Here is a 13295-nt window from a genome sequence, read left to right as displayed (position 1 = left end):
TGGCAGTGTCTGATCGGACTGAGTGTCTTTCCTCTTGAGACACCCAAGCTGCGGAGTACACACGGGCATCCCCCGGAGCATGTCCCACCATGGAAACGGAGATGATGCTTCAGGCTCACACCACCCCCTCGGAGATAGACCTCTTCACACAGGAGGGGCAAAGATGAGCCTGTGTCTCATCCGGTGAGACCAAGCCAAGCCAAGTATTGATCTGACAGAAAGACATGGATATGCTGGATGGATAATGGTTAGGGGATCCTATTTCTCTCTTTTCCTGTTCAGAGAACACGTCTCCTCCACTGCACCCACTGAAAAGCAAAGTCTGGGTGAGGGAGAGTTTCTCCCGGGTCACCCAGGGATGCCTCTGCTCCCCAGGTCTCCTTCCAGGAGTTCAAAACCATGAAGCCTCTGGGAACTAGGTCCCCCTCTCCCACCATGGCAAGCGCTCCCTACATCTTCGCCTCTCTGCATATTCTTAGAACCAGTCAATATGATTAATTTTACATGGGCATAATTTCCTGCTATTGCTGCGGAGTCCTCCCGGCCTCACCCATCAACAGCGACATGATACAGTTTCTGGTTATATTGGTCAACCAAGATATTGATATTATTAATAATGGATATCTATATGCTGACCTTTGTCCACACAACTGAATCACTCTGGGCTGGCTGTCACATTTCTTTAAGAGGTATTGATAAGCCCATTACTGGAAGGGCATGTACAATCTTAGGTGTGTGCTTTTCACTCACCTTCAAGCATCGCCTGAGAAAATCTACCCTTGTTGGATGAGCTGGTGTGGGTACGATAGCATGTAGCATGCAAAAGAATGTGTGTGTGCACGTGCTTGAATGGTGAGTGTATATTTCTGTGCATGTGAACGTGTTCATGGGTATGTAAGTGTGTGAGTGTGTACATGAGTATTGTGTAAGTCTGTCTTGAATACCGTCCCTTTTAGAGCTGATCAAATAGTCAATTAAAGCATTATAGGTAGGTGGCAGAATCAGAGAGTTCCTACAAATACACTGTGATGTAGTGTTTGATCTTTGGATGCCTCTTGTCTCCTAGGACTTGCGCAAGGAGGCTTGGCTTTATAAGGATATTATTAGGTTGATGCCTCATTCTCTCAATTTACCTGCCAGGAAAGAGACAGCACTCACTGAGAGCAGTCTGGCCAGAACCAGCCACCGGTAGATGCACGAAAGGTCATGCTGCCGGGTTGACTTTGGGGCTGTGCTACTCCTGGCCTCAGTCTCTTTATCTGTGCAGTGGCAGTAATTCATCCAGCTCTTGCTAAGATCAGAGGGAGAGGTTGACTCAGCTCAGCCTCTAAACCCTCTGTACCAAAACTCCCAATCATATGAATGCTTGACGTGCCACCAGGTCTCGTTTTTATTACATGGCGGGGTGTGGCCCATTATCTATTCGAAGGGAATGGGCTTGTGTAGCTCCTTGGTAGAAAGCATGCTTTGTGTGCTCATGTATGTGTGTGTGCGCAGGCACACAGACCTCATTACTATGTATCTCTGTGGCTGCTGTCCTGTCTACCTGCATGGACAGTGGTGTCAAGGACAGTGCCTCTATCAACTCTGTCTACAGTGATCCCATCCTGTTCAGACCGAGACATGCTCACTTGTTAGGGGTGCCCCCTCACTCGTCCCTGTAAAGGGAAGCCAGCTAGCTAGAGAGATCTTTGGATCCTCAGACATAGTGTATGAATAAACCAGACATGGATTAATTAGGTGTGACTGCATCATTAAATTAGAATAATGAACAAACAGCCACGTATGGCATTCAAATCTGCCTAGAACGACTCCAAGGGTTGCTTTCATGTAAGTCACCTGTCAGTTTGTAGGTTTTGAGGACTCGAGAGAGTGAGGTTCCTGTCATATCTTAAGAAGTGGATTCTTTAGGTACCACCTACCCTAGGCGAGGACCATCCTTCAGTGGGCACCAAGACTCCACAACTGAATCCAAACAATGACTTGGTTCAATACAGCATCATCTATGCACGCCTCAGCTGTGAGCATTTCTCAGCATGAAATATGACAGTAGCACAGGTGCTCAAGAGACGGGCGGGAGAAGTTAAGAGGTGTGGGCAGCGGATGTGAAATGTATTGATCCCATAATATTTATGTGGATGTGCACATGGTTGCTTGTGCACGTGCGTATGCACACACACACACACACACACACACCCCTTTTGTGTTTCCACGAACTCTTTTTTTCTTCTACCGACACTCCCTATTTCATTCAGACAGATTCAAAGGTGAAACAAGTCTCAGTTGTGTAATTTTAGGAACAGCTGCTGAACAGTAGCCCCCTGCCCTCGGTGGACAACACCTCTCACAATCCTGGTCCTAGGATAGTGCGGCTGTGCAGAAAGAGCTGTTTGTCTTTAACAAAGAGGAGGAAGTCAACAGCTAAGAGGGAAGAAAATGGGAAGCTAGCTTGCCTCACTGACAAGCTGTGGGATAGCCTAATGCATCGGGGGGCTTTGTTCGTAAAATCTGCTAAGTATCTGGAAACCTTTGATCTGTAGCCGCTCTTAACAAAGGTGATAATTAATTAAAGCAGTGTATATTGCAATAAAGTAACAGCTCGGTCAGTTTATGCGCTGTCCAGAGCCGGCCTTCGGAAGTCTCTGTCAATTAAACTCTTGTTGGAGGCCAGCTCATTATGAATTTTTTTCCCCGAGCTGGATCAATATTTTTGGTTGTGCTGTCCTCATGGAACCAGGACTGTGTCTGTCTCCGTGAGGGCACCCATTTATTTACATCTTGCAGCTGGCCACGTAGGATTTGTTCCTGAGCTGAGCTGCTGGGAATCGCTCTGTTTGAGAGCCTCAATCAGCTCGTGCTGGAGGGGAGATACAAGGAAGGATAAGAGAAACCAAATGTGGAGCAAATGGGAGGGGAGAAACCCTGGGAAGGGATGGTCCTAAAATCATCCCCTTTTACTCTTGAGGGACTCAGAAATCAGGGCAATTACCCTTGGGCTTCCCACCTGGCTTCCCTGTTGGTTCCTGTGGGCAGGGCTGTGGTTTGGGCTTTATACCCACCCGGGGGCCACTGGGAACTTGATGGGTGGAGATGGAGGAAGCTCTTAGGGCAAGTGCATCAACTCTGGCAATTCCTCTGCTGCCTTTTCTACCCCTGTGACTGTCTTTCTGCTCTGGCACCTTTTACTTCCTCTATGTCGCCAAGTGGAACACGTATGTCTTTCTTCAGGCCCCACTTTGAGGCTGCGGGGTGTCAAAGGGTTCTCTTCCTCTCACCTCGGCTGTTTGGGCAGGACTGGATGCTTTCTGTGCTTCTTGGAGAGGCTGTGTATTTAAAGGCCTGCAGAACAGGCAGAGGTAAAGGGGTGGATGTGCTTCTCTCATTACAGAGAACCCAAAAAGGAGGGCAGTTGATCCCTGCCACATTCTGCTTGCGTTTAGGGAAAATGCAGCATGCTGCTTGGAGGGCCTGGCTTGACTGAGCTGGTCAAGTTCTGTGTGTGTGTGTGTGTGTGTGTGTGTGTGTGAAAACTCTACAAAAGGCAAGTAGGCTGGGAAGCCAAGGGGCAGGAAGTGGGGTCGAGAATGCAGTGGGTGGGGAGATTTACCTGCAGAGAGCTGGGCTCTGTGGCTGGCCACTCAAAGCCCAGATGGAAGGTCATTTCTAAAACGAGTCAGTGGGTAAGCAGGAACAGGCTAGCCTTCGAAGGGTGATGGGTGAGGTAGGAAGATGGAACCCTCTCCCAAACCTGAGCTCCGGGTGGGGGTATCAACAGATAAAAAAAGAGCACACCTCCACACTGGGATTTGGATCATTGACAAATCCAAGCTAGGAGTTCCGAGGTGGATCATGTATGTAATAATGAGGATAGCGTTATTCTTTTCAGATTCTCTCCTTTTCTCCACCACCTTCCTCCCTTATCCTGTGTATAACCTTGCAAGATGAAACTGCCCCTAACGTCATTTCCATGCCACTTGCATTTGTCATCTTTTCCCTGTGCGTGAGTGCGTGCGTGCGCACGCTCTCTCTCACACACACTCACACACATGCTCACTCCAACACCCACACAAGCTGCAGCAACTTGCCTCCCCCAACCCCCAGGATCCACAGACACACAGGTTTTCACGCCCTCTCTCTGCATGTCACATGGGATTTCCCTTCCAAGCTCAGGAGCTGCTGAGGTTTCAGCCACTGTCAACCCGTGTGTGCCCAATTTCCAGCTGGCATTTTGACCCTAAAACTTTGTTTTCCTTTTTTCTGCCTGCAGTGTTGGGCCTCACTCTCTGTTGCATCTCCCAATTCCTTTACAGCCTGTCCACCCCAAATCCTCTTCAGCTGAGATCCCTCCCAAGTCAGTTTAGAAACTGACCCTCTCCGGATGATACGGAAAGTGTGAACTCTGGACCGAGACAAAGTTGAGACCAATTGTTTTCTCAAGCAAGGAGCTGATGTCTTGGATAACTTCCCAGGCCTCTCTCAGAAGCCCCTCTCCCATGCTGGTATATATATGCTGTATTAATGAGGACGGTGATGCTAATAATACTGATGGTCATGGCCACGCTCAAGTTCCTGGAGCGTGGTGAGATCACCGAGCAGCAGGAATGCCCCTCGAAACCAGCTCTTTGAAAGAATTCTGAGAACTTTACAATAGGACTGTGTGTGGGGAGGGGACAGGCATAGCTATGGCATGTATTTTTGTAATTGTTTTCCTTTGGGTTGTTTTCAAGTTATGACTTCATTCAAGAAAAGCTTTTCTTTTTCTTTTATTTTGTTTTCTGTTTGAGAAGCCACAAATATCCAGCCAACTGGAGCAGGTGATGGAGGGAGTGAAAGTATGCCAAGGGGGTTCTTTCAGCCCAAGCTAGAATTCCCATTAAGGCTGGGCGGGGGGAGTGTTAACATCTCCCTGTTGAATTGTGGTGAAATCTAGGCCAGCCCTGGTTTCCATGTGTGTGGGATGTGCTTAGTCATGCTTGCACATGGATGCATATATGTGCACATGTGCATGCTAATTTATCTGCGAGTGTGTGTGTTGATTTTGAGGAAGTCTGCGTAAGAGATAAATGAAATTATGCATAAGCAGCAAATAACCACCAGTCTCTTAAATCAACCAATCTTTCCTAATAATTTTTTCTTTGCTCTTAAATAGGACACTTATCAACATCTGGAATTTGGAGTTTTATATGATGCTGTTGCTTTAACATGCTTTAATTTTGTAATAATTGCTATTGCTCATTTTCTTGGTGAAACTTGTTTTTTTAAATAAATATTTTTCTTGTTTTCTTATTATGGCTATTACATGTTCTCTATCCCTGATAAGGCAAATCTTTCTTTTAAAAAGCTATAGGTGTGTACCCAGCTATTCTGCCCATCTCTTTCCCTGGACAGACTGAATTTTTATTTTTCAAAGTAATTAAAAAAAAGTTCATCTTAATTGAGCTGATGCCCATGCTAATACTTCAGCTACACTGTCTCTTTTGACTCGTTTGAAAATGGAAATCAGATAGAGCCTCACGGTTTTAATTCACCGATCTACAGAGTAAAAAAAAAAAAAAAAAGAAAGAAAGAAAGAAAGAAAGAAAAAAACAACGAGCCATCTCGGCTAAAGTCAAGAGGTGGAAATTTGATGTTCTGAGATTGTTACATCTTAAATGCAAATACAACACATAATTTTATGAAGAGGGTCACAAATACCAAAACATAATCATAACCTTGTCGTTCCTCTTTCTCCCAGCTACACCTCAAATCAAGGGGCTTCAGGTATAGTTGAAATGGGAGGTTGTGCATCTGGTGGTGAGTACATTTTAAAATGATACACTCTCCGGAGCTAAATCCATAGAAGGTTCCATTGAAATGGGAGGTTGTGCATCTGGTGGTGAGTACATTTTAAAATGATACACTCTCCAGGGCTAAATTTACAGAAGGTTCTATTATTCAGTCTCCACCCTTCCTCTGGATGTAGTGTGAAAGTACTAGGGTCTGAAGTCTCTGCAGCTGTGGCTTCTGGGTTGGGAGCCCCCCAGGCTGCCAGTAGAGTAGATTTTTCTCCATGCAGCGGAGAAAATCTCAAAGCAGTGTGGCTACCCAGGCACAGATCTGTTCTGACTGGATAACAAGAGTGACTATGATGTGGACTTGGCTGTTTAGATTAAAATGCATCGCAGGCTCTGGGAATAAGCACACATCAGTAGTAAAGGCTGTTTAAACCTTTGGGGACAGCCCTATGTTTAGATTACATTAATTCATAAATATTATACTAAATACCACTTAAATTGGACTTAAATGACTTCAAAGATAATGCATTATAATATGGCTATCCAGAGAGCACTAGTCTTTATGTCTCCCAGTAACTCAGTCTTTGCTGCTTCCTATCCTGCTAGACAGGACCAAAGTTATGAATGGATTGCCAGCTTGTTCATGTGTGATCCGATAACTGTATATGTGTGTGCTAGCAGGCATGGGTATGTGTGTGTGTGTGTGTGTGTGTGTGTGTATGTATCTTCAGTCACTGCCTCTGTTTTTCCTCCAGGAAATGAAAAGAAGAAAAGAGAAATAAATAAAAAATGAGAGAAGGAAGAATTAGACTAGTGGGTGACTTGTTTCCTTCTCCAAGGAAGAAAAATTCTACAAGAAGGGGCAAAATTGGTCCTCAGCTCACTTTTGCTGCTACCCCGGGAATCTGCCTCTCCTCTCTTTAATCAATAGTACAATGTCTTTCTCTTTGGAGTCTGGAAAAACAATCTTTTCCAAAGTGCTTCTAACGGGGGAGAAAAGAAGACTCTGAGTTGGCCGGGAGAGTTTGCATGAAACTAGGTTTTCTTCCTTGGGTGTTGTTTCTTTGAATTTTAATTCTGGGATTTTTTTTTTTCTTCCTTTTTCTTTCTGCTTAGCACCCAGATTCCCCTCCCTCAATTGCTGTCTGGTCTCCAGGGGGTAAATTTACCTTTACAGTAATTACCCCAGTCCACAGCCTTTCTCTGATATGGCTGGGTTTGCTCCACAATACCCACCTACTCCCTCCTCCACAGACTCCCAATTTGACTAGAGTAATTGCCTTTTAAGGTGTACTCTACGCATGGCAGGTATTCCATTAACCCTTAGAACACCTTCCTTCTTTAGATACCTGAAATGACAGGTGGCCAACAAATGGATACCCATCTGAAATCTCACATATTTCATTTAGTTGTTACTTCTTTTCTTTTCCTTTTATTTCTTTCTTTCCCTTCCTTGCTTCTTTCCTTCCTTCCTTTTTTCATTTTACCAATAACACACATATGCCATCCCCACTAGAGGCTAGTGTCTTTTTATGTCTCTCAATTTTATCCCAGTACGATTCATTAGAAGTTAGAAATTCAAGGAGGGGAGAGCAATAGCCACAAATATGCCCAGAAACCAGGCTTAACAAAGGCATGATTCTAATCCCTAGCCTCATGTTGTCAATTTAGAGAAGGGGAAAATCTAGAAGCCAAATGCAACCCTCATTCCTCAAGCCTCATCAAGCTTTTTGACTTAACAGTAATTAATCACCAATGGCAAGCGAGTAATTTTTTTAAGGTGGCCGGAGGCTTATTTTATCAGGATTAGCTAATAAATCAGGCTGCATCACTGAAGGAGGAGTTCAAACTCTTCTAGGACTGAATAAACCAGACCTTGGAAACTGTCTCATTTATTCAGCTCTCCGGGAGCTTCCAGGCACTATTAGGGACATTGTGGCCCAACCTCAACTATAAAAATCAGAAGGATTGAGATGCAGGAAGTTTCATAGGAAAAATATATGCTCCAGCTCTGATGGGTGAGCTGCGACAACGAGGAACCCAGTATGCCAGAGCCAGCGGGCCTGCCTGCCACTGACTGAGACAGTTGGGGGAAGAATTATTTAGAAAATGAAGTTTTGCTTGTCCTAGGAATTCTGACTTGTTATATGTATATAATAAATGTATAAATAACATAATATATATGACATATATATCTCTCATAACCCTCTTTACTTCCCTGATGCAAATGATGAAAATTCTACTTCTTTGCTATAATACGAGAGAGTCTAAATTACATCAGTAATAAAGTGATGATATCAGCAAGGAATTATTGAAAAGAAATCAAGGAATATTATTAAAGTTTATGTTCATTTGAAATAAAGAAGCAAATAAAGTGCTTCAATCCAGCTATCATATGAGGCTCAGCTCCTCACAACTGTCTCTTGCCTCTAGTGGGTTCTGAATTTTTTTTAACTTTGAAATCTTAAATCACCACAAGAACTGATCGTTACGATGGGCAAAAGACTTCCCTGACTATGCTTTTACAATTTTTATTATTACTATTTTTAAAAATGAGGGCATGTTAGAATGACAAAGGTTTGATAGAAACCTTGATTAGCTTCTAGGGAGCTTGATTGGAAAGGGAATAACTACAAAGATATGGTGGACTTGAGAGGGAGGGGGGAAAAAAGAAAGTGTTTGCTTTCTTTTCTTCAAATGTTATTTTGAAGACTACCTTCCCATTCCACCTTTCCAATCTCCCCTTTGAACAGACAGGCATTTTCTCCATAATGAATAAAGGTTGGTTTCTCTTTCCATTATGTCCCCCACCCTCACCCCACCCCAACAAACCCTGTATATTTCCATTCTGCTGTGTTTTTGTGCTACTCAACATGCCATTAACTTTAAGATTTACTCCTCAGCAGGCAAGCTGGAAGATGCTAAAGCCAATAAAAACTGCTCTCTGGGACTCCAACTATGAAGAGTTTGGAGCTCTGTTTAGTATTCGAATGAAGGGAGGGCTGGAGAAGGGAGGGTGGTTGTGATAGTGAAAACCGCTGCTGCTTAGAGAGCCAGACAGCTTCGCGCTCTGCACCTAATGTGCTGGAGGATCAGCTCTGTTCATAGCCCATTTGTGGCCAAGGATGAGGCTGCTCTCAATGTGGGGGTGGGTGTGCGTGTGCGTGTTTTCATCTTTAAAACCACCAGCTCTAACACAGCATCTTCGGCGGCTCTCCACACTACTGTTTATTAAAAACGGAACGTCCATACACATCCCCTACAACTTCCTTAGCCCCGTGTTCCTTCCCAGCCCGGCGATCAATCTCTCTCAGAAAGCATTTAACTTGCCCACATAGCTCCAGCACCGATTAATCCCCGCTGCACATCCTATACATTACTGTTAGGGAGCGGAGCACTGGGCTAATTTCGTCACCCACCAGCCACCCACACACATTCTACAACTGAACACGTTTGGGCTCTGCTTTAAAGATAATAAAACAAGGAGAAAACAGGCAGGCTGCAGACAATTCCCATGACCACTTTCCTAAAAAGTTGCTGGGTTTTAATTCTTTGATTATTCTGTCTCCCCTTCCCCCAAGCACTCACTAGCAATGATTGCTTCAAGGGAGAAATAATGTACTATAAATCTCTCTGCATGGTGAGTTTGGGATAAATTAGGGTACACCTTTCAAAATGCATATCTTGCACACACATATTTTTTCTCAAAGCCCTGCTTTCCTGGGAAGGGGACTATTAGGCTTCCCAGACCCCCCACTCCACCCAGGGGGTGCTGGTTTCTTGCTAATTCTTGCCTTAGGTTTTATCACTCCTTCCTTCAAACATATCCCCCCCACCCCAACCACTCACACCACAATCAGATTATTGAGGCACACAGCTCGACAGGGAGAGTTTACTGTTAAATTGAAATAAAAATATCTCTTTGAATTTGTCACCTCTCTCCCTTTTAGACGGCTTGCGCTCCTGCTACTCCGGCGGAGCAGAGGATGAGGAGACCATCTCCTTTAGCATTTTCAGCACCACGGCGATGGACAGCACCCTCGGTCTCTGGCCGGCCGAGCGCCGGCTAGTCCGCTCAGCGTCCGGGGCTCGACGCGAGCAGCCGTCCCCATCCCAATCTTTCAAGTCACTGTACCCCCAAACCCAAGCCCCATTTCCACCTCGATCTTCTCTCTCTTTCTCTTCATCTTCTGCGCCCGCTGCTTTCCCCATAGCACCGCTCCTATAAGCACCTCGCCCAAAACCCAGCCTTGCCCCAGCGAACAGCTCCCCACGCACCCCAGCTCTGGTCTCCGCTGCCCGAGCGCCTCCCTCCACGGCGCCCGCCCGAGGCTCCCTCTCGCTCCGTCTGCCGCTCGTCAGTCGCCGGCCGGTCGTTCGGCCCGCCCGCTCGCTCCTTCTCCCCGGCAAAGTTGGGAGGGAAAGGTGCACTCACCTTTGTGCATGCCTGTGAACCTGTCCTTCAGAACCGTAAGCTCGTAGATTTTGCCAAACTCCTCAAAGAGGGGCTTGAGGTCCTTCTCATCCAGGTTGCGGGGGATCTGCCCAATGAACAGCTTGATGGCATCGTGGTCCTTCATGGGAATGGTCGACGGGTTCCCCGGGCTGTGGCTTAATCCGTTCATGTGCCCGGCGCTGCCCGGGCTGCTGCCGAGCCCGTTGGTACTGAGGCTCGCGTTGTCAGCCTGTCCGTTTGCTAACGTGGCCATCTTTATATACATAGAGAAAATCTTCTTTCCTTTTATTCTTTCTCGCTCGCACTCTCTCGCTCCTCTCCCTCGCTCGCTCGCTCGCGCTCACACACGCACACGCATACACACACTCGGGTTCTCTCCCCTCGGTTTCTCCACACCTCGCTCTCCTCTCGCTCTGCTCTCTCTCTCTTTCTCCTCTTCTCTCGCTCGCTCGCGCTCGCGCTCTCTCTCCTCTCCCCCCTCCCTCTCCCCTCTCTCTCTCTCTGTCTCTCTCGGTCTGATCTGCTTTTTTTTCTTTTCTTTTTTTTTCTTTCTTTCTTTCTTTCTTTTTTTTTTTACATTGAACAGACAGGATCTCTGTCCTTTCCGTTTAAACAGGCTGGACCGGTTCAAGTTCCCAGCCAGACCAGGGGTGGGGGCGGCGAGCGTGCGCGCGCGGAGGAGGGCGCGGGGGGCTGAGAGTAGGCGCGATGGGGGGGCCCGCGCCGCGGCGAGCGGCGGCCGGGGGCAGGGCGGCGTGGGGCGGCGCCGGCCCCACCGCGCCTCCCCCGCCGGCGGCCCCGCGGAGTGGCGGTGGTACGGTCCGAGACGGCCCCCGGCTATAAATAGCGCCAGGCGCATGGCTCTTCGGGAGGCGCTGAGATTCCGGGCCCGGCGGCCGCAGGGAGCGGGTGCCTGTTAGGAGCCGGGCCGCTGGCCTCCTCTCGTAGCCTTTTGGGGGTTCTTTTTGTACTAGCAGGTGCAACTTTTTGTATTTTAAAAACATTGATTTTTATTTTCGTGTGGGTACGTAGGGGGGGCGTTCTCCACCGAGCTGCGCTCTATTAGGGCGCCAGGCGGGCGAAGCCAAGGCAGGGATGACGGGCGGGGCGGCGGCGAAGGCGGCGGCGGAGGTGGAATGGGCGCTTTTTTCTCCCATCTGGCTTCATTTATTTATTTATTTAGAGTAGAAAAGCGAACCGGCTTGGAGGGAGTCCGCCCAGGAATCCGAGTGCGCATTGATCAGTGTCGAGAGAAAAAAAAGCTACATAAATATATATTATGTGGATAAATCTATAGACAAGAGCTCTCGCGCGCGCGCTCTCCCTGTCTGTGTGTGTGTCTCTCTTTCTTTCTCTCTCTCTCTCTGCTTTTTTCTTCTCGCATCCCCAACCTGCCGGAGCAGCCCCAAATCTCTCTCCCGCCCGGCATCTACTGCTACCCGAGCCACCTGGGAGGATGGGGCTGGGGAGCATTCGGGCCGGGCGGGGGACAGTGGGACGGGGAGTAGAGATTCGGGCTCCGACCCGCTCCAGCCCGCCTCCGCAGGCGGGAGGTGGGTGTTCGCGTCCCGACGGTCTCCCCCGCCCGGGGAGCGGCGGCTGGGCAGGCCGGCGGCTGGCGGGAGGAAGGTAGGAGCCGGGCGCCCCGGCTCGCTCGCCCGCCACTGGGGGAGGAAGGCGCTGGGCGCGGTGGCCGGCGAGCCAGCTCGGGGAACTGCCTTGATTTTGCCCTTGCCTGCTTTACTGATTCGAATTGAATAATTTTTTTTTTTTTTTTTAAAATCCACCATAAAAGAAAATAAAGCCCTCAAATCGCTATCCGGGCTGCGGCTGGACCTACACTCGCACGGCGCGCGCTGACCCCGCGGGTTTCGTTTTCGGCTCCTCCCGCTCCAGAGGTGCGAGGCGGGGAGTCGCGTCTGCGGGAAAGAGCCGAGCGTCTGGCCGCCCCGCCCGGACCCCGTCGGACTCCCCGCCGGGCCCGCCGGGGCTGGAACCTCGGCTGCGCGGGAGAGGGAGTGGCAGGCGGGAGCCGGTCCGAGCAGCCCCGCCTCTGGGGGCGAATACTGGTGGTGAACTTGGCTGGGGCAGCCGATTTTCTTTTTAATGGTGTTTACCTGCACCCCATCTTCTCTCACATTTGCTTTTCCAGGACAGCCTCTTCTCCGCTTCAGAAGCCCGGCAAATTAAAATAACGCGCCCGCTCCCCCGCAGCCTGCGGGGCAGGGAGCTGGGGCGGCGGGGCGGAGCTGCTGGCCTAACCCCCGCCGGCCCTCGGCTGGCCACTTTCGGGCGTTCAGGGTTTCTCTTTTCTTACCCTCGGATTACATTACACTACTAGACGATATGTTTAAAATTTTCTTTTAAGAGAAAGAGACCCCAGCTGCCTGAAAGCCCAGGCCGAGCCCATTTGGTACAACCACAACGCGGAGCTCTCCAGCGCCGGAGGAGGCCGGAGGCCCCGAGGTCCGCAGCCCCAGGCCCCCGAGCCCGCTCAGGACGCCTCTCCCTGAGGATCCCGGGGCCCAAGTACAATTCAGAGAACTGTGGAACTTCATCCTTTCATTTTAGATTCTCCTGCCTTTGCTTGATGGAGTCGTGTGTAAGTATAGTTGATTCCTAACTTGGTTTCCCGGGCTTACATCATTCAGTACTGTATGTTGGTCTGAGAATCTACCAAGTTGATGGAATCCAACAGAAACTCACATGTAGAGTCTCTCTGCCATGTGGTTGTGTGCTTGGTGTGCCTGTGAAGTGCCCTAATGAGGTGTCTATGTCCCTGGTAAGCACTTTGTGCTTGTGGCTTGGAGGTGAGTGCCTCTGTGTCTTGTCAGAATTGTGGGTGCTTGTGTGTGCTTGCTTGTGTGGACGCAGCATGGATCTGTGCACAGCCCCTACTTGCCGTCACACTCCGCGCGCGCGCGTGTGTGTGTGTGTGTGTGTGTACCCACCAGGCTGAGACCAGCCTGAGGACACATCAGCAGAGGCTAATAACTGTCCAAAATATCTCCTCCACCATCATCCTGTGGTGCTCGTGCATGGCTCCCAGGATCTCACGGCTGAGT

At 48.6% G+C, this 13295-nt stretch overlaps 1 protein-coding gene across 45 annotated transcripts in view; it reads right to left on the bottom strand.

Annotated features, from left to right (window-relative positions):
• The window catches only part of CELF4 (CUGBP Elav-like family member 4), a 298106-nt gene extending 285902 nt beyond the window's left edge, over positions 1 to 12204 (bottom strand). For 32 of the 45 annotated variants that reach the window (XR_011233579.1, XR_011233581.1, XR_011233580.1 and 29 more), the window contains exon 1: positions 10210 to 10653. Coding sequence is in view for 39 of the 45 variants with exons in the window: in XM_069468041.1 (XP_069324142.1) it covers positions 10210 to 10495 (286 nt within the window). In the remaining 6 variants the exon portion in view is untranslated. Of the gene's footprint in view, positions 1 to 10209; positions 10654 to 12183 lie in introns of those variants that run through there. The other 13 variants (XM_069468046.1, XM_069468052.1, XM_069468054.1 and 10 more) reach the window with 2 other exon arrangements.
• Positions 12205 to 13295: the final 1091 nt, after the last annotated feature.

This window comes from Eulemur rufifrons, chromosome 5, assembly GCF_041146395.1.
Source record: "Eulemur rufifrons isolate Redbay chromosome 5, OSU_ERuf_1, whole genome shotgun sequence".
Lineage (NCBI taxonomy): Eukaryota > Metazoa > Chordata > Mammalia > Primates > Lemuridae > Eulemur > Eulemur rufifrons.
The sequence above is the reverse complement of the archived record's forward strand: the minus strand, read 5'-3'. Positions and strand labels throughout refer to the sequence as shown.